The sequence below is a fragment of the Staurois parvus genome, unplaced genomic scaffold, assembly GCF_062004578.1.
Source record: "Staurois parvus isolate SC_StPar_1 unplaced genomic scaffold, SC_StPar_1.0 ptg000469l, whole genome shotgun sequence".
Classification (NCBI taxonomy): Eukaryota; Metazoa; Chordata; class Amphibia; order Anura; family Ranidae; genus Staurois; species Staurois parvus.
Window position 1 is genome coordinate 16180 of NW_028318265.1, and position 18595 is coordinate 34774.

Below are 18595 nucleotides of genomic sequence, written 5' to 3' on the forward strand. Positions count from 1 at the left end.
CTGTCCTTATCCATTGTATCTCCTCCCGTCATCCCTGTCCTTATCCATTGTATCTCCTCCCGTCATCCCTGTGCTTATCCATAGCATCTCCTCCAGTCATCCCGATCCGCATCCACTGTATCTCCTCCCATCAACCCTATCCATTGTATCTCCTCCCGTCATCCCTATCCGTATCCATTGTATCTTCTCCCATCATCCCTATCCGTATCCATTGTATCTCCTCCCGTCAACCCTATCCGTATCCATTGTATCTCCTCCCGTCACCCCCGTCCTTATCCACTGTATCTCCTCCTGCCATCCCTATCCGTATCCATTGTATCTCCTGTCACCATTGTATCTCCTGTCATCCGTATCCATTGTATCCCGTCACCATTGTATCTCCTCCCTTCATCCCTATCCGTATCCATTGTATCTCCTCCCGTCATCCGTATCCATTGTATCTCCTCCCGTCATCCCTATCCGTATCCATTGTATCTTCTCCCGTCATCCCTATCCGTATCCATTGTATCTTCTCCAGTCATCCCTATCCGTATCCATTGTATCTTCTCCTGTCATCCCTATCCGTATCCATTGTATCTTCTCCCGTCATCCCTGTCCGTATCCATTGTATCTTCTCCCGTCATCCCTGTCCGTATCCATTGTATCTTCTCCCGTCATCCCTATCCGTATCCATTGTATCTTCTCCCGTCACCCCTGTCCTTATCCATTGTATCTCCTCCTGTCATCCCTATCCGTATCCATTGTATCTTCTCCTGTCACCCCTGTCCTTATCCATTGTATCTCCTCCTGTCATCCCTATCCGTATCCATTGTATCTCCTCCTGTCATCCCTCTCTGTATCCATTGTATCTGCTCCTGTCATCCCTGTCTGTATCCATTGTATCTCCTGTCACCATTGTATCTCCTGTCATCCCTATCCGTATCCATTGTATCTCCTGTCACCATTGTATCTCCTGTCAGCCCTGTCCGTATACATTGTATCTCCTGTCACCATTGTATCTCCTGTCAGCCCTGTCCGTATACATTGTATCTCCAGGTCAGAAGACACCACGTGTCACCTGTCTCTCTGCTTTCGTGCTCCTAGTCAGGGAGGGTCACATGTTTCCGCACAGTGCTCGGGAGGACGGGGCTGCCGGATGTGGATTGGAAACAGTCAGTCACATGACCCTTTAGTCTCTGATTGGTTGTAGTGGGGGCGGCTGTCTGTGTGCTTACTTCTATCGGCATCATGTCCTGCAGGAACCCGGGTACAGAGCTAGGTATGTACCATTCTGAGGAAGGAGGGGGGCACAGTGCTAGGTATGTTCCATTCTGAGGAAGGAGAGGGACACAGTACTAGGTATGTACCCTTCTGGAGAAGGAGGGGGCACAGAGCTAGGTATGTTCCGTTCTGAGGAAGGAGGAGGGCACAGAGCTAGGTATGTACCCTTCTGGAGAAGGAGGGGGCACAGAGCTAGGTATGTTCCGTTCTGAGGAAGGAGGAGGGCACAGAGCTAGGTATGTACCCTTCTGGGGAAGGAGGGGGCACAGAGCTAGGTATGTACCCTTCTGGGGAAGGAGGGGGCACAGAGCTAGGTATGTACCCTTCTGGGGAAGGAGGGGGCACAGAGCTAGGTATGTACCCTTCTAGGGAAGGAGGGGGGCACAGAGCTAGGTATGTACCCTTCTGGGGAAGGAGGGGGCACAGTGCTAGGTATGTACCCTTCTGGGGAAGGAGGGGGCACAGAGCTAGGTATGTACCCTTCTGGGGAAGGAGGGGGCACAGAGCTAGGTATGTACCCTTCTGGGGAAGGAGGGGGCACAGAGCTAGGTATGTACCCTTCTGGGGAAGGAGGGGGCACAGTGCTAGGTATGTACCCTTCTGGGGAAGGAGGGGGCACAGTGCTAGGTATGTACCCTTCTGGGGAAGGAGGGGGCACAGAGTTAGGTATGTACCATTTTGGGGAAGGAGGGGCACAGAGCTAGGTATGTACCATTCTAGGGAAGGAGAGAGGCACAAAGTTAGGTATGTACCATTCAGGGGAAGGAGGGGGGCACAGTACTAGGTATGTACCCTTCTGGGGAAGGAGGGGGGCACAGAGCTGTTTATGTATTATTCAGGGGAAGGAGGGGGCACAGAGCTAGGTATGTATCATTCAGGGGAAGGAGGGGGGCACAGTCCTAGGTATGTATCATTCAGGGGAAGGAGGGGGGCACAGTGCTAGGTATGTATCATTCAGGGGAAGGAGGGGGCACAGTACTAGGTATGTATCATTCAGGGGAAGGAGGGGGCACAGTACTAGGTATGTATCATTCAGGGGAAGGAGGGGGCACAGTACTAGGTATGTATCATTCAGGGGAAGGAGGGGGCACAGTACTAGGTATGTATCATTCAGGGGAAGGAGGGGGCACAGTACTAGGTATGTATCATTCAGGGGAAGGAGGGGAGCACAGTACTAGGTATGTATCATTCAGGGGAAGGAGGGGGCACAGTACTAGGTATGTATCATTCAGGGGAAGGAGGGGAGCACAGTACTAGGTATGTATCATTCAGGGGAAGGAGGGGGCACAGTACTAGGTATGTACCGCTATGAAGGAGGAGGGTGCACACAACTAGGTACAGTCAGGTCCATAAATATTGGGACATTGACACAATTCTAACATTTTTGGCTCTATACACCACCACAATGGATTTGAAATGAAACGAACAAGATGTGCTTTAACTGCAGACTGTCAGCTTTAATTTGAAGGTATTTACATCCAAATGAGGTGAACGGTGTAGGAATTACAACAGTTTGCATATGTGCCTCCCACTTGTTAGGGACCAAAAGTAATGGGACAGAATAATAATCATAAATTAAACTTTCACTTTTTAACCATTAGCCGCCCGGCCAATGGCCGTTTGGCGGCTTCAGATGTGTCTCTCCATTCCGGGTGCACGCCATTAGGCGTGCTCCCGCACATGCGCCGTTTGCGCGAATGCAGAGCGGCGCAGCGGTGCGATCTGTCACCAGCCGTGCACCTCGGACACGGCTGATGACAGATCCGAGTACCGGCTCCCGTTGCTGGTACCATGTGACCTGCTGTGACCAATCACAGCAGGTCACATGACAGTTGTATACATGGATGGCTTCATTCATGATGCCATCCATTGTATACTAGTGCCTAGCTGTGAATGGTCACAGCTAATCACATGCACATGTCATGTGATTAGCTGTGACCAAATCACAGCTAAGCACAAAAAAAAAAAAAAAAAAGCTGAATGAATCGATTTCATTCAGGTAAATGCTTGCTTATAGCAAAGTAATTCTTTGCTATAAGCAAATTGTGTAAAAAAAAAAAAAAAAAAAAAAAAAAAAAAATACTGATCACTTCCCCAAAGTAGTACAATGTTACTATGGTAACATTGTACTACTTTGGTCATAGTAAAATATGAAAAAAAAATCTTAAAAAAATGTAATAAATTAAATATAATAAAAAAATTAAAAAAATATATATATATTTTTTTTTTCATACTGTCACCAGTCAGTGTCCCTGTTCACCGCCATGCCAGTTATATGATGACGCTGTACTGCACTGGTGACAGTATGTAAAAAAAAAAATAGTGAAATTAATTTTTTTAATTTTTTCATTTTCCGAAAAATTATGACAAAAAAATACAACTTCAAAAAACTCGCCATGCCTCTTATGAAGTACGTCGGACTGTCTACTCTGCAAAAAGGGGTCATTTGGGGATATCTGTACTATTCTGACATTCTTGGACCTCAAGAAATTAGATTGGCCGTCAGTACTTCAGGATTGATCAATATTCAGATCTATACCATAGTTTGTGAACTCTATAACTTTCCTACAAACTAAATAATACATCCTAATTTGGGTTATTTTCACCAAATACATGTAGTAGAATACATCTCGGCCTAAATTTATGAAGAACAATTATTTATTTGTAAACTTTTATAACAGAAACAAAGAAAAATGTTTTTTTTTTTCAAAATTTTTGGTCTTTTTTTGTTAATTTAGCAAAAAATAAAAACCCCAGCGGTGATTAAATACCACCAAAAGAAAGCTCTAGTTGTGTGAAGAAAATGATAAAATTTTAGTTTGGGTACAGTGTTGTATGACCGCGCAATTGTCATTCAAAGTGTGAGAGCGCTGAAACCTGAAAAATGGCCTGGGCAGGAAGGTGTAAAATTGCCCGGTATTGAAACGGTTAATACTTGGTTGCAAATCCTTTGCAGTCAATTACAGGCTGAAGTCTGGAATGCATAGACATCACCAGACGCTGGGTTTCATCCCTGGTGATGCTCTTCCAGGCCTCTACTGCAATTGTCTTCAGTTCCTGCTTGTTCTTGGGGCATTTTCCCTTCAGTTTTGTCTTCAGCAAGTGAAATGCATGCTCAATCGGATTCAGGTCAGGTGATTGACTTGGCCATTGCAGAACATTCCACTTCTTTCCCTTAAAAAACTCTTTGGTTGCTTTTGCAGTATGCTTTGGGTCATTGTCCATCTGCACTGTGAAGCGTCCAATGAGTTGTGAAGCATTTGGCTGAATATGAGCAGATAATATTGACCAAAACACTTCACAATTCATCCTGCTGCTTTTGTCAGCAATCACATCATCAATAAATACAAGAGAACCAGTTCCATTGGCAGCCATACATGCCCACGCCATGACACTACCACCACCATGCTTCACTGATGAGGTGGTATGCTTACGATCATGAGCAGTTCCTTTCCTTCTCCATACTCTTCTCTTCCCATCACTCTGGTACAAGTTGATCTCGGTCTCATCTGTCCATAGGATGTTGTTACAGAACTGTGAAGGCTTTTTTAGATGTCGTTTGGCAAACTCTAATCTGGCCTTCCTGTTTTTGAGGCTCACGAATGGTTTACATCTTGTGGTGAACCCTGTGTATTCACTCTGGTGAAGTCTTCTCTTGATTGTTGACTTTGACACACATACACCTACCTCCTGGAGAGTGTTCTTGATCTGGCCAACTGTTGTGAAGGGTGTTTTCTTCACCAGGGAAAGAATTCTTCGGTCATCCACCACAGTTGTTTTCCATGGTCTTCCGGGTCTTTTGGTGTTGCTGAGCCCACCGGTGCGTTCCTTCTTTTTAAGAATGTTCCAAACAGTTGTTTTGGCCACGCCTAATGTTTTTGCTATCTCTCTGATGGGTTTGTTTTGTTTTTTCAGCCTAATGATGGCTTGCTACACTGATAGTGACAGCTCTTTGGATCTCATCTTGAAAGTTGACAGCAACAGATTCCAAATGCAAATAGCACACTTGAAATGAACTCTGGATCTTTTATCTGCTCATTGTAATTGGGATAATGAGGGAATAACACACACCTGGCCATGGAACAGCTGAGAAGCCAATTGTCCCATTACTTTTGGTCCCTTAACAAGTGGGAGGCACATATGCAAACTGTTGTAATTCCTACACCGTTCACCTGATTTGGATGCAAATACCCTCAAATTAAAGCTGACAGTCTGCAGTTAAAGCACATCTTGGGAGGCAGGGGCAGCTCCTGGAGGCCCGACCTTAGTCTGGGGTTCTCACAGGCACACAGCATCCAGGGAACTGGCAGAGAGAGATTGCCCACTGTTTCCTCCAGTCCAGGTAGATGTATCTGAGCCGGGGCACAATCTCGCAGCCCAGGCATCCTGATGCTTAACATCAGACTGGCTAGGAAACAGTCCCCCTTCCTGCAAGGCCAGATCAGACACACAGCCGGGAGTGAGCACTTTGTCTTCAATGGGGCACAGTATGGGAAGAATAGTGCGCTGTGCCCACCAGATCCTGGTGCCTAGGGGAGGGAAGTCTGCACACCAGCCAAAGCAGGAGATCTGATAGACTGGCATCTTGCACACAGGAGGTGTGGAGTAACAGAACTCTGTATGTCGTGCCAGGTGTTGGCTGCATGTGTCCCCGCACATGTGTGGTGTAGGGTGATGGGGAATACTTTGTATGGGGAGTGAAGCCGAATGTTGTGAAAGGGGGCTCAGAGCTGGGTATTTACCATTCTGGGGAGAAGGGGTGTACAAAGCTAGGTATGTACCCCTATGGAGGAGCAGAGCGCCACAAAGCAGAGTAGCATATGGTGGAGGAGGGGGGACAGAGATGTATGTAATCTTCTGGAGAAGTATGGGGGCACAGAACTGTCTGTGTTCCACTATGGGGGAGATTAGGGGCACAGATTGGGTATGTATCGCAATGGAGGAAAGATCTGGTTATGTACCATTCTGGGGGAGGAGGAAGGATCAGGGCTAAGTATGGTGGAGTAGGGGGAAACAGACCTGGGTATGTACCACTATAAGGGCTCATTCACACCATGGTGCAGAGACGTCAGTTTTTCTGCATGCGTTCTGCAAGGGCACAGTAAAAAACAATGAACATCAACACTGGTGTGAACAGGGATCATAACTGCGCATGAAAACTGATGTCTCTGCAAGTGAAATCTGCATGGTTTTCCCATCAGTTTTCATGCATGGGTTATCTGCAGGGTGGCTGGATACTGCGTACTGGGATTTTCTGCTGGATGGCTGGTCACTGGCTGTGTACTGGGATTATACTGCAGGGTGGCTGGACACTGCGTACTGGGATTATCTGCAGGGTGACCGGTCACTGGCTGCATACTGGGATTATCTGCAGGGTGACCAGTCACTGGCTGCATACTGGGATTATCTGCAGGGTGACCAGTCACTGGCTGCATACTGGGATTATCTGCAGAGTGACCAGTCACTGGCTGCATACTGGGATTATCTGCAGGTGACAAGTCACTGGTTGCATACTGGGATTATCTGCAGGGTGACCAGTCACTGGCTGCATACTGGGATTATCTGCAGGGTGACCGGTCACTGGCTGCATACTGGGATTATCTGCAGGGTGACCCGTCACTGGCTGCATACTGGGATTATCTGCGGGTGAACCGCCACTGGCTGCATACTGGGATTATTTGCGGGTGAACCGCCACTGGCTGCATACTGGGATTATTTGCGGGTGACCGGTCACTGGCTGCATACTGGGATTATCTGCGGGTGACCGGTCACTGGCTGCATACTGGGATTATCTGCAGGATGGCCAGTCACTGGCTGCATACTGGGATTATCTGCAGGGTGACCGGTCACTGGCTGCATACTGGGATTATCTGCAGGGTGACCGGTCACTGGCTGCATACTGGGATTATCTGCAGGGTGACCAGTCACTGGCTGCATACTGGGATTATCTGCGGTTGAACCGCCACTGGCTGCATACTGGGATTATTTGCGGGTGACCGGTCACTGGCTGCATACTGGGATTATTTGCGGGTGACCGGTCACTGGCTGCATACTGGGATTATCTGCGGGTGACCGGTCACTGGCTGCATACTGGGATTATCTGCAGGATGGCCAGTCACTGGCTGCATACTGGGAGTATCTACAGAATAGCCGGTCACTGGTGTGTACCAGGACTATCTGCACAGTGAAAGGTCAGTGACTGTGTGGTCATGGGAAGATTTGCTCTCTGTTCTAATAAATGACCTTGTGATTTACATTAGTTATCACCCTCTTTCTATTAGCAATATGAACAATGTTTCTTTTTTTTTCTGTTTCAATCTCACTTTATTATAAATCCAGTTTTTGGCCTCATAATGTATGAATAATGCCCTGGAATATTCAGATCAGATGTTACATAATCTCTATATCTTTATGCAATTAGTATCCGATCTAAATCCCTTTGCTTTGTTTTTCCTCTTGTGAGGTCAGTGTGCAGTCTTGCCTTGCAGTGTCCTATAAAATGTTTTTTTGCAGATGTTTTCTGGCTAATAAATTCTGATCTCGTCGTGTCTTTCCCCCACTGTTGTCTGTCACCGTCCTCATCCTTTCTTACAAATACGACATTGCTTGAATTTGTGCCCAGAACAAGGACAAGGACGGGCCGCTGAGGGGGGCTCATCGCTATACCTCTATCTCCGGGGACTATGTGCTGAAGATGATGAAACACTTTAAGATTTGTATTCTGCTCCTTTTGTATCAAACTTCTAGCACAATGCCAGGCGTTGTCGATTGAAGTCGTTCCAGGAGTGGCGCAGCATTCTGAATGAACTGCAGAATTTTGGGTCATTTCAGAAAATGCTAAGATAGACCTAAATCACCAGTTTGCCGTTATGCTGGAAAGCAAGGAAATAAATGGCTTTATTACTAATTTATTAAAACATTTCCCAGTACAGTGAGCATGTAGCAAGGCCAGCGGTGTCTTCTGCCACTATCTGGTGTACAGATATTTAGGCTGAGCAGTAAATGACTGAAAGCATCATGGCTTCCATTGTCCTAGATAAATCGTTTTCTGCAAGTTTACTAATTAGATTATTTTTTAGAGAATCCTAGACCAAAAAACATATCCACCCTTTTTTCAGATCTTGGCTGGATCTCCAGAGTTCGAGTCAATCACCCTGCCATCCTCCGTCGGGCAGAGCAGATTCAGACTCGCCGAACGGTGAAGAAGGACTGGCAAGTAGGTGGCCCTATTGTGTTTCTTCTTCTACACTCTCTGAATTTCATGGTGATTGGCTGAGTTGTTGTAAAATTGCCAGTTGTGACTGGTTGAGGTGTTGTGTTGGTCATTTCTGGGGTGTTCTGTGGTGATTGGCTGGGATGTTGTGCGATTATAATTGTCCTATTTCTGCAGGCCGCATGGCTGTTGAAGGCTGTGACTTGTATTGACCTCACAACTCTTTCTGGAGATGACACACCATCCAACATCCACAGGCTCTGCTTCAAGGCAAAACATCCAGTCCGAGAAGATCTTCTGCAAAGCGTTAAGATGGAGAACTTTAGTACGTAGAGTAATATTAAAATTAATTTGAAATATACAGAAATTATATCTAGATGGAATGAATTTCACCCATTGTTATAAACTGTAAATGCAAAAATGTATAAATATGAATTAAACTATTGTCTCTTAGATTGTAAGCTCCAAGGAGCAGGGCCCTCCTATCCCTCTTGTATTGAACTGTATTGTTGCTGTATTGTCTCCCGTTATATTGTAAAGCGCTGAGCAAACTGTTGGCGCTATATAAGTCCTGTATAATAATAATTGTGTCTTAAAGACGGGAGATGAAGGGAAATCTCTCCAGGGGGACATAGACAGCAAATTCCAAGATGACAAGGGTTTTAGCCCTTTTCACAGTTCTAAAGTGGTTGTGCTCAAATATTTGCACACCTTGACAGAAATTGTTTGTCATTTATTCTGAAACTATGACTGATCATGCTGAAAAACTGTCTTTTATTTAAGAATAGTGAACAGATGAAGCCATTTATCGTCACATAGTTCTTCAGCTCCTTTATAAATCATAATGGTAACAGAAATCACCCAAATAGCCACGATCAAAAGTTTACATACCCTGGAATGTTTGACCTTGGTACAGACACACAAGGTGACACACACGGGTTAAAATGGCAATTAATGGTTAATTTCCCAGATCTGTGGCTTTTTAAAATGCAGTTAGTGTCTGTGAATAAATAGTCAATGAGTTTGGCTCTCACATGGATGCACTGAACAGGCTAGATACTGAGCCATGGGGACCAGAAAAGAACTGTTGAAAGTCCTGAGTAACAAGGTAATGAAAATTTATGGAAAAGAATATAATGTGCCTAGGCACATTGAAGGAGCAAAGCCTGCATAAAGGCAGGAAAAGCTGCTTAGTAGTTTTTGCCCCTGCTCTTCCCTCAATATTGAGATTTCCCTGAAGTAGTTTGTGCTGACTTCTGTCGAAGGGGCATGACCGAAAAAGGTCTGCCGATCGGCTCCCGATCAGCGATCTCAGCTAACTGGAGTGTTGTGATGGGAGGGCTGTCCCCCTGTCAGACAACAATAAAACAGTGCGGAAGATCACTGTACTAACATCACGTAGTTAGTATAGCAGCTCCTCCTGAGCTTTCAGTTTTTTTTTTTTTTGTTTGTTCAGCCCTGGGTTGAATGAAAAAAAAAAATCGTGTGTCCCAAGCTTTACTGCTTGTATCCCTGAGGGATAAAAATGTTGGCATGTTCAATTTACTTGCAACCATATACATCTGAAATTTTTATTTCTGGGTATAGTTGGCCCGTTCACCCTGGTGGCAGCATATCTCTGGATAGTGTTGGGACTTTGAAGCACAGAGCTGTGTTCTGTCTGTAGTGGAATCGAGTGTAAGAGACAGAATGTAACAGTGGGAGATGGGTCCTGGTTTGTCTGAAGGGAGATGTGTTATCTGTTCAGGAATCAAAGAGTTAATGGTGAATGTTTATATAGCCTGTGACAGTCTGTCAAAATTTACCCTTGCCCTTCCCAGAGAGAGGCAGAGACTCCGCCTGACCTCAGGCACAGTATGGAGGGGGCTCTGCCTGACTTGTGGCATGGTAAGAATAGGACTACACCTGACCTCTGGCATGGTATGAAGGGGGCTACATCTGACTTCTGACACAGTGGGGAGATAAAGGGGCTCCACCTAACCTCCAGCACAGTATGGAGGGGGCTCCATCTAACCTCTGGCACGTTAGGAAGGGGGCTCCACCTGTATGAAACAATGAATGTATGTGCCACAGGTGAAAGTCTTATGTACCCGCTAAGAGGTAAAAAAAATCGTTTAGAGTCTTATATAGAGTCCATATAATGCATCCAAATGTCAAACACCAGTGCAGGCTCTGTATTAGACACAATAAAAGGAAATAAAGGAGCTCCCCTAAGTGCAGACTGCTAGAAACATCTTCAATGGAACAAAAACTGACAATTAGCCTGGCTCCACCTGACCTCTGGCATGGTTTGAAGGGGGCTCCACCTGACCTCTGACATGGTTTGAAGGGGGCTCCACCTGACCTCTGGCATGGTTTGAAGGGGGCTCCACCTGACCTCTGGCATGGTTTGAAGGGGGCTCCACCTGACCTCTGGCATGGTTTGAAGGGGGCTCCACCTGACCTCTGGCATGGTTTGAAGGGGGCTCCACCTGACCTCTGGCATGGTTTGAAGGGGGCTCCACCTGACCTCTGGCATGGTTTGAAGGGGGCTCCACCTGACCTCTGGCATGGTTTGAAGGGGGCTCCACCTGACCTCTGGCATGGTTTGAAGGGGGCTCCACCTGACCTCTGGCATGGTTTGAAGGGGGCTCCACCTGACCTCTGGCATGGTATGAAGGGGCCTCCAACTGACCTCTGGCATGGTATGAAGGGGAGGTGGGCTCCACCTGACCTCCAGCACAGTATGCAGGGGGCTCTGGCATGGTATGAGGGGGGCTCCACCTGACCTCTGGCATGGTATGAAGAGGCCTACAACTGACCTCTGGCACAGTGGGGAGGAAAGAGAGCTCCGCCTGACCTACAGTACAGTGGGGACACAGTATGAGGAGAGAGAGGGGCTCTGCCTGACCTCTGGCACAATATAGGGGATTCGTCCTCCACCTATCCTTATAGTGTGTGGATTAGGATTTATTCATTGTTAATCAGTGTTGGGCAGAGTGTCTAAGCTTCAATGTCAGTTTCTCTATTTTGCAGTGAATAAATTGTGGGTCTTTTCCTGCAGGTGTGCACACAGGCGCTGTGTGTGTCTATCCAGCCCGTGTGCAGGACACAGTGAAGGCGCTGAAGGATGCTGGCTGTGATATACCGGTGGCATCAGGTAGGTACCATGTAACATTTTAGATCTGTGTGATCCAAGCATCTGTATGACTACTCCTTGCATGGACATCTTAGTTATGAGTGGACTGAACTCTGAAGTAGTCGCCTCTCTTTGACAATCATGAGTACTGATGTTTTCATCATCTTTCTGGTACTGTACCCCTACCAAAGCACAGTTGGTATCCACACAAACATCTCAGTGGTATAAAATCTCAGCACAGAACTAAGGTTTTGGTATTGATTAGTTTTAGAAATTATAAGGTAAGTGTACAGCTTTAGGGGTTAAAGCCCAACCCAGAGAATTACAAAAAATTCACAGTAGGTATGCAGACACAGAAAATCCATGCAGGGATGGTGGAAACTCCTTTTAACTGGCCCAGCAGGTGTGAAGACCCAGGAATTCAGTGAATGGAAGATGAGAACCCCTCATAATGGGCACAGAACGTGCTTAAAACTGGGAACCTAGCACAAGGCTGGTGGGAACCCCTCATAATGGGCACATCAGGTATGCAGACCCAGGAAGTCAGCACAGGGATGGTGGAAACTCCTCTTAATTGGTACAGCAGATGTACAGACCCGGGAGCTTGACACAGGAATGATGAGTACCCTTCGTAATAGACACATCAGGTGAGCAGAGCTAGGAGCTCTTCACAGAAAACTCAATAGAGTCTCTAAGAGATAAAAGAGGCTGTCAGGCTTAAAATACTAAAATATACATATTAGTCAGCATGACCCATTAATTTCCTCCTTCTGCAGTGGCCACTGGATTTCCAGCCGGACAGACTCCCTTAAAGACTCGCCTGGAAGAGGTGCGCACAGCTGTAGATGATGGAGCTTCTGAAATCGACATTGTTATTAACAGGACTTTGGTTCTTACTGGCCGTTGGAAAGGTAGGTGTGTCTGGAAAGGTAGGTTGTGTTGGTAGTGTGCCTGTGGTGAGCTCAGTAAATTTTCCTCTAACTGGGGCAGGTGGATCAGTGCATTCATCTGGGAGGATCGTCAGCAGCTCTGTCCTAACAAGTATGTGCTTTATCAGAGGTTTGATTTTGAGTGGTCACATCTGGACAGTGTCCCCAATCAATTGGCTGTTTCCCAAATTGTCTTCCAGGAGAGCCCATGAGAGATAGGCACCTCTGCCAACAGGAACAGGAAGCGCATCACCAAATAAACTTCAAAAGGAAGTCCCTCTGCTGAACTGGTCAGTTTATTGTGTTTCCTCTCGCCATAGGAGATGGATCACCTGGAATCTGGGTGAGAGACTTTTTTTTCCACCCACACCTTTACCTAGCTGACTCCCCTGGGAGCAGCTGGTAGGGTTCTCTGCTAGATTTCCATCGAAGACCACTCCTCATTATGGAAGGTGGTTTGCTTGGTTCCCTTTCTCCTTCTGTGCCTAGTGAAGGCTACTCCTGATGAAGTCACATGATCTGACGTAACGCGTAGGGTGCACCAATGACGTCATGCCACAAACCGGAAGTGCACATGCCGCCATTTTGGATAAGGGATTTCTGCACACGTCTTACAGCAAACACTGTATAGTGAGTTTTAACCCTGTAGTGTCCCAGAAGGATACATTTTAATGTGAGTTTTACTAGATTGATTTAAATAAAGGCTGTTTTGAGTGGCAATATTACATTTTTTTTTAAAAATGGATGTGGAGCGATCTAGAGATGTTTAAAAGTGCTGGCTAACAGTGGTGAAGATCTATATACCAGTATACCCTTCTGGGTTAAAGGGGAAAGTGCAGTTTGAACTGTCATCACGGGTCAAACCTGGAGGTGAGCGCAATAGAGTGTTGGAAGTGGATGAGCACTAAAGGCCTACACAGGAGCACTGTACACGTGTATACAATAGTGTGTTACACTGGTCTATTTGAAGTACAGCGGATTTAAAGGGACGGTTCACCATTTTTTGAGACCATAGTCCGATGACACTTATAGTTGGTGTATTTGGATCACGATTTATGGGATATATATACCACACAAGTCGATGTGCTGATATTCAAGATTTAAAGGGACAGTTCACTATTAAGGACATTTATTTGTTATTTGTGTGCACAATTCATTTAGAGCACTGGTTATGTGCAGTTTATGGAGTCCTATATGTATGTATTGATTAGACGTCTGGTATACCACACATTGTGTACCATAGGAAATCATGTTAAATGGACTGTAGTGCGTTTCTGCAAAACGTTGCGGAAAACGCTTAGGTATGAACCAAATTTGAGTGATTGGCATGTTGGAAATTTTGAGAATCGTGCAAGAAATCGTGCAATGAGAATCATGCAAGAAATATAATCGAAAAAGAAATGAGCATGAGCTGTGACCTGAAAAGAAGATTGCCAGCCACTAAAATTATTTTCTGTAGCAACATGAGGTGAAATTGAAGGCTTGGTTTGTAGAATTTCGAGATCAATCGTGGCACCATCAGATTACAAAAGACACAAAATTTCCGATTTTCTAAAGAAAATTAATCGAGAATTCGACCCATGTATGGCCTACATAAGAGAGGAGAAAGTATTTTCTGTCCACTTCTCACAGATCACTGGTCACACTGCTGCAAGAATTTGTGTGCAATTTCTGAAGACTTTATTGCTCCTTGTGAAGATTTTCAACGATTTCTTGCAATTTTCAGTGCGATTTTCCATTATATTCTATGTATGTGAAATAATGACAAAACTGCAGAAAAGGTAATGCAAGAACTACTTTAGAAATCATGCTGCAGCAAATCGCAAATGTTAAGACACTGACATTCACATTCATTAGATGCAATTGAAGGTGTGATTTCAATTCCCAAATGTCACCTGTATTACTGGGCAATAATTGTTTCTATTAGCTGTTACCTGGGTGTGGCTGCCTTACAGGCATTTTGGCTTGCTTTCCTACACACAGGACAATTTCCAGGCTGTTTACACAACTCCACTAGCAGAAATTTCACATCCACTTGTCTCACAGAGCCTTCTATTTCCACTACAGAGCTGGAGAAGCTGAGTTATAAATCTTGGCTTTTGAGAATGGTCTGTTTTGCTTCTATTTCAGGGCCTTCACTCACCCTGGATCAGGATATATAGACCTCATGCTTACATATTTATATAGTTTCTGGGGCCACATAGTTCGTTGATTTTTTTCATACATGTTTACTGAGATCTGTCTCTTGGAGTAGGTCTACAGCCTTGGCATAAGTCTTTTTGGGACTTATGGTGTATTATACACCTAGTACCTGATGTGTAGTATCCATTTTGTGCTCCTGGTTTTGCATACGGAGTCACTATGTGTTTGCATGGGACTCTTTTATGCTTAGACTCTGGCCAGGACCTTAAAGTAGAACTGCACTGCATCTGAGCACCACAAACCAAAAATGCTATTTAATTAATTTTTAACCACTTCCCCGCCACCCTATAGCAGAAGTACTGCTACAGGGCGGCAGGGCTGCACAAAATTACGTGTGTATATATACATGATTTGCATTTCCGGGTATAGGGTGTGCGCGCCGCCCTACTTGCGCCGCCATTGGCGGCTACAGATGTCAATCACCCAGCTATAAATATAAAGTGCAGCGCTCTCCCTAAACTGATTAAAATAAATATAAGTAAAATTAAATAGAGTGCACACTTGGCTAAAAATGCTCTACATAATGACACAAACTAATAAACATATGTGTAAGAATAGTGCATATACAAATATGCGCATAAGCAAAAATTGTGCAAACCATGTGCTTCAAAGTGAGAATAAAGTGCAATCAAAAATGAGCATAAAGTGCAATAAAAATCACTCCAATCATCTATTACAAATAATGAAAAATCTCAAATAAAATAAAGTGTCCAAATGCATCAAAAGAACTAGCAATCTTCATGCATGTGTCACACGTGTCCACACTGTGTGAATCCAAACTTTGGCCGTGATGGCTCCTCACCTCCTTGCCAAGACCCCACAGGGTCAGCTCGCTCAACAACAGGACACCCTTTAGATGACTCACCAGGACCTTCCCCGCCTCTTACACTCTAACAGCGATCTCCTCCTCGGTTCATATGCAAATAAAAAACTCACATAGTGTAATCCTGTTTATTAATCAGTAGATATGTAGTCTAAATTGCCCACTCACATTTAGAATCGTCTTGTAACAAGCCTTCAGTACCCCATGCTATGAATCTCCTGCATGGGTATATGTATACAGGGGTTTCAAATATGGCCGCCACCCGGAATCGCCCAGCTAGAGGTTCCCCGCCAGCACCCAGCGATTACCGAGTAGCAACTGACGGGAGAGACCTGTGTGTAAACACAGGTCTCTCTCCTGCCAGCAACAACATGCTGCTGTGTATACATACACAGCAGCATGTTTCCCTAGTAAAACGGACAAAGCACAGCACACAGTTAACCCTTTTATCGCCCCAGGTGTTAACCAGTTCCTGCCCAGTGTCATTAGTACAGTGTTAGAGCTTTTTATTAGAACTGATCACTGTATTAGTGTCATTAGGATGTCAGTGGCAGTTAGTCAGTTCCCACTCAGTGTCAGAATTCCCCTGCAGTCCCACTATAAGTCGCTGATCGCCGCCATTACTAGTATAAAAAAAAATTTAAATTCCAGTATATATACCGCCATTTGTAGACGCTATAACTTTCACATAAACCAATTAATTTACATGTATTTGAATTTTTTTAGCAAAGATATTTAGAATACATTTTGGACTAAATTTATGACAATTTGATTTTTAAAATTTTACTTTTTTTTTTACTGGATATGTTTTATAGCAAAAAGTAAAAAAAAAGTTTTTTTTTTTTTTTTCAAAATTGTCGGTCTTTTTTTTGTTTATAGCGCAAAAGATAAAGATGTACAGGTGATCAAATACCACCAAAAGAAAGCTCTATTTGTGGGGAAAAAGAGCACAGCATTGCATGACCGGCAATTGTCAGTTAAAATAATGCAAAAAATAGTCGAGTAAATCCTCTGGAGGGTAACTGGTTAATATTGAAAGCAAGCTCACTCATCCATCCATGTCTCCAGGCTTTATTTCACAGAGAGATCATTTTGAAAAACACACCCTGGCATTTCTAGCAGTGGCCATCTTGAGTAAGGGCAGATGATTCATGTATCATTTACATCCTGAAATCCATCTGCCCTTAGCTCAGGCATAGGCTGAACTGCGAACCCTCCATCCACTCCTGAAGACAGCTTGGATGTATGACCTAATTTGCCTAGGCATGGAAACCAGAAAGTAACTGAATATAAAAAAAAAAAAGTTTAAAACGCTGTACTTTCCTATCTATTTACAAATGCTAGCAACATAAGGATTCAAACTAGTCAATGTTAATTGAGAGAGTGAAGTTTTCATGCAGGTCCAGGGTTTATAAATCTTGCTGTTCCTTTTCACCACTGCTTACTGCCACCTGTAATCACTAGAGGTACTCCAAAGGTTGGGTGTTTCACTGAATAATATAGATAATATAATGCACAGTACTGTTGGCGACATTCAGGTGTAGCTAGGGGCCGACTGACCATTCGAGCACTCGAGCACTGCCCGAGGGCCCGGGGTCAGTAGGGGGCCCCATGAAATGCCCCTGGTACCTTTTTTTTTTTTTTTTATAGGCTTTTTTGAGTGTGGGCAAGGACACATGGGCCCCATGATCCCCTATTGCCGGGGGCCCCATGACTTGTCAGTCGGCCCCTGGGTGTAGCAATGCAGCAGAAGAGGCTTCTGTTATCAGGGTGGCAGCAGCAGGGGTCTCCTGCAGGACATTTAAGTGTCAGCAGAAGATATTTAACTCTTCTATATACTGTATATAAGTTCTGATATTACATAGTGTCACGGATCCAAACGCACAGCCACGGCGACTAGCTAACCGAGGCGTGGTCTATCCATGACTAGGGGTAAGAGAGAATGAGGGGGACTTACTGTTAACATATAAGTCTGGCCGGGATACACTTTCACATCCGCACTGCCTCTTTGCCACCACTAGAGGGAGACTCCACTCCAATCCAGCTGGCTGACCACACACAGGCAGATGCAAATCTTATATGCAATCTGGTGCACTCTAAGGGTTGGGGAACAATCTAGCAATTGGCACACCCTTCTAGGATTCCTCCAGCTATCCTACAAGCTAAAACCCCGGTTTTAATCACTCATCAACTGTCCACACTCCCCCACACCAGACACAACAAATGGTAGCTTGCCACCACCCAACAGTTTGTCCGCAGACTGGTTTGCTAGGCCACCACACACACACAGATCTCCGTCTGGCAGATCTGCTACTTTACAATCTGCATGCAATCTGCCAACACACAGTACAATTGCATACAGAGTGGCAATGAACTTAGACCGAGCACATAGACACTACAATACAATAATCTCTCCAGAGATGTGAGCCCGAGTTTAAGTACCCAGAAGTTACTTATTAATTTTATGATTTAATATACCGAAAGTGGGCAGTGCATAAAATATGTACAAAGTATAAAGAGTTACAGAAAATACAAAAAAGACCCACAGTTGGCTATTCACTATAAAATAAAAGGGAATAAAAACAGAAATAAAACTTTTACCAATAGTTATCCTGCGACTTGAGCAAGTCAGGGAGAGTCCACGATTCGCCAGTCAAATAGAACCGGCTCCATACGAATCACACCGTCCATATCTCAGGTTCCTCAATTTATTGAAATATGGATGTGGGCTGGACATTAGCCCTTGGCCAATCAACCCTGGGGGGGTGTTCCTGTACCAGCCCACAGGACGTTCTGGGTTCTGAAGTGCCCAAAGTCGATTGTACCAGGAATGGTTTGAATCATCAAGTCAGGGATAGAATTTCTGACACCAGCGCACCAGCCTGATCACAACAGTACCGATCACTGTTCAGCTGTCGCAATGAGGCGCCATATAACGGTTTTGTGCGTTTCTCTGGGATTCTACACAGGCTACAAATACACTTTTACATGTAGATGTAGCCTACAGTGTGTCCAATCAGAAGGAAGTATTTTCATCTCTCTCCAACTGA

At 44.9% G+C, this 18595-nt stretch overlaps 1 protein-coding gene across 1 annotated transcript in view; it reads left to right on the forward strand.

The window, feature by feature from the left end:
- The first annotated feature begins 1107 nt into the window (after positions 1–1107).
- The window catches only part of DERA (deoxyribose-phosphate aldolase), a 47640-nt gene continuing 30152 nt past the window's right edge, over positions 1108–18595 (forward strand). The window contains exons 1-5 of the mRNA XM_089689082.1: positions 1108–1258; positions 8379–8476; positions 8651–8798; positions 11517–11612; positions 12368–12502. Coding sequence (XP_089545208.1) covers positions 1228–1258; positions 8379–8476; positions 8651–8798; positions 11517–11612; positions 12368–12502 — 508 coding nt within the window. The 5' untranslated portion in view covers positions 1108–1227. The remainder of the gene's footprint in view (positions 1259–8378; positions 8477–8650; positions 8799–11516; positions 11613–12367; positions 12503–18595) is intronic.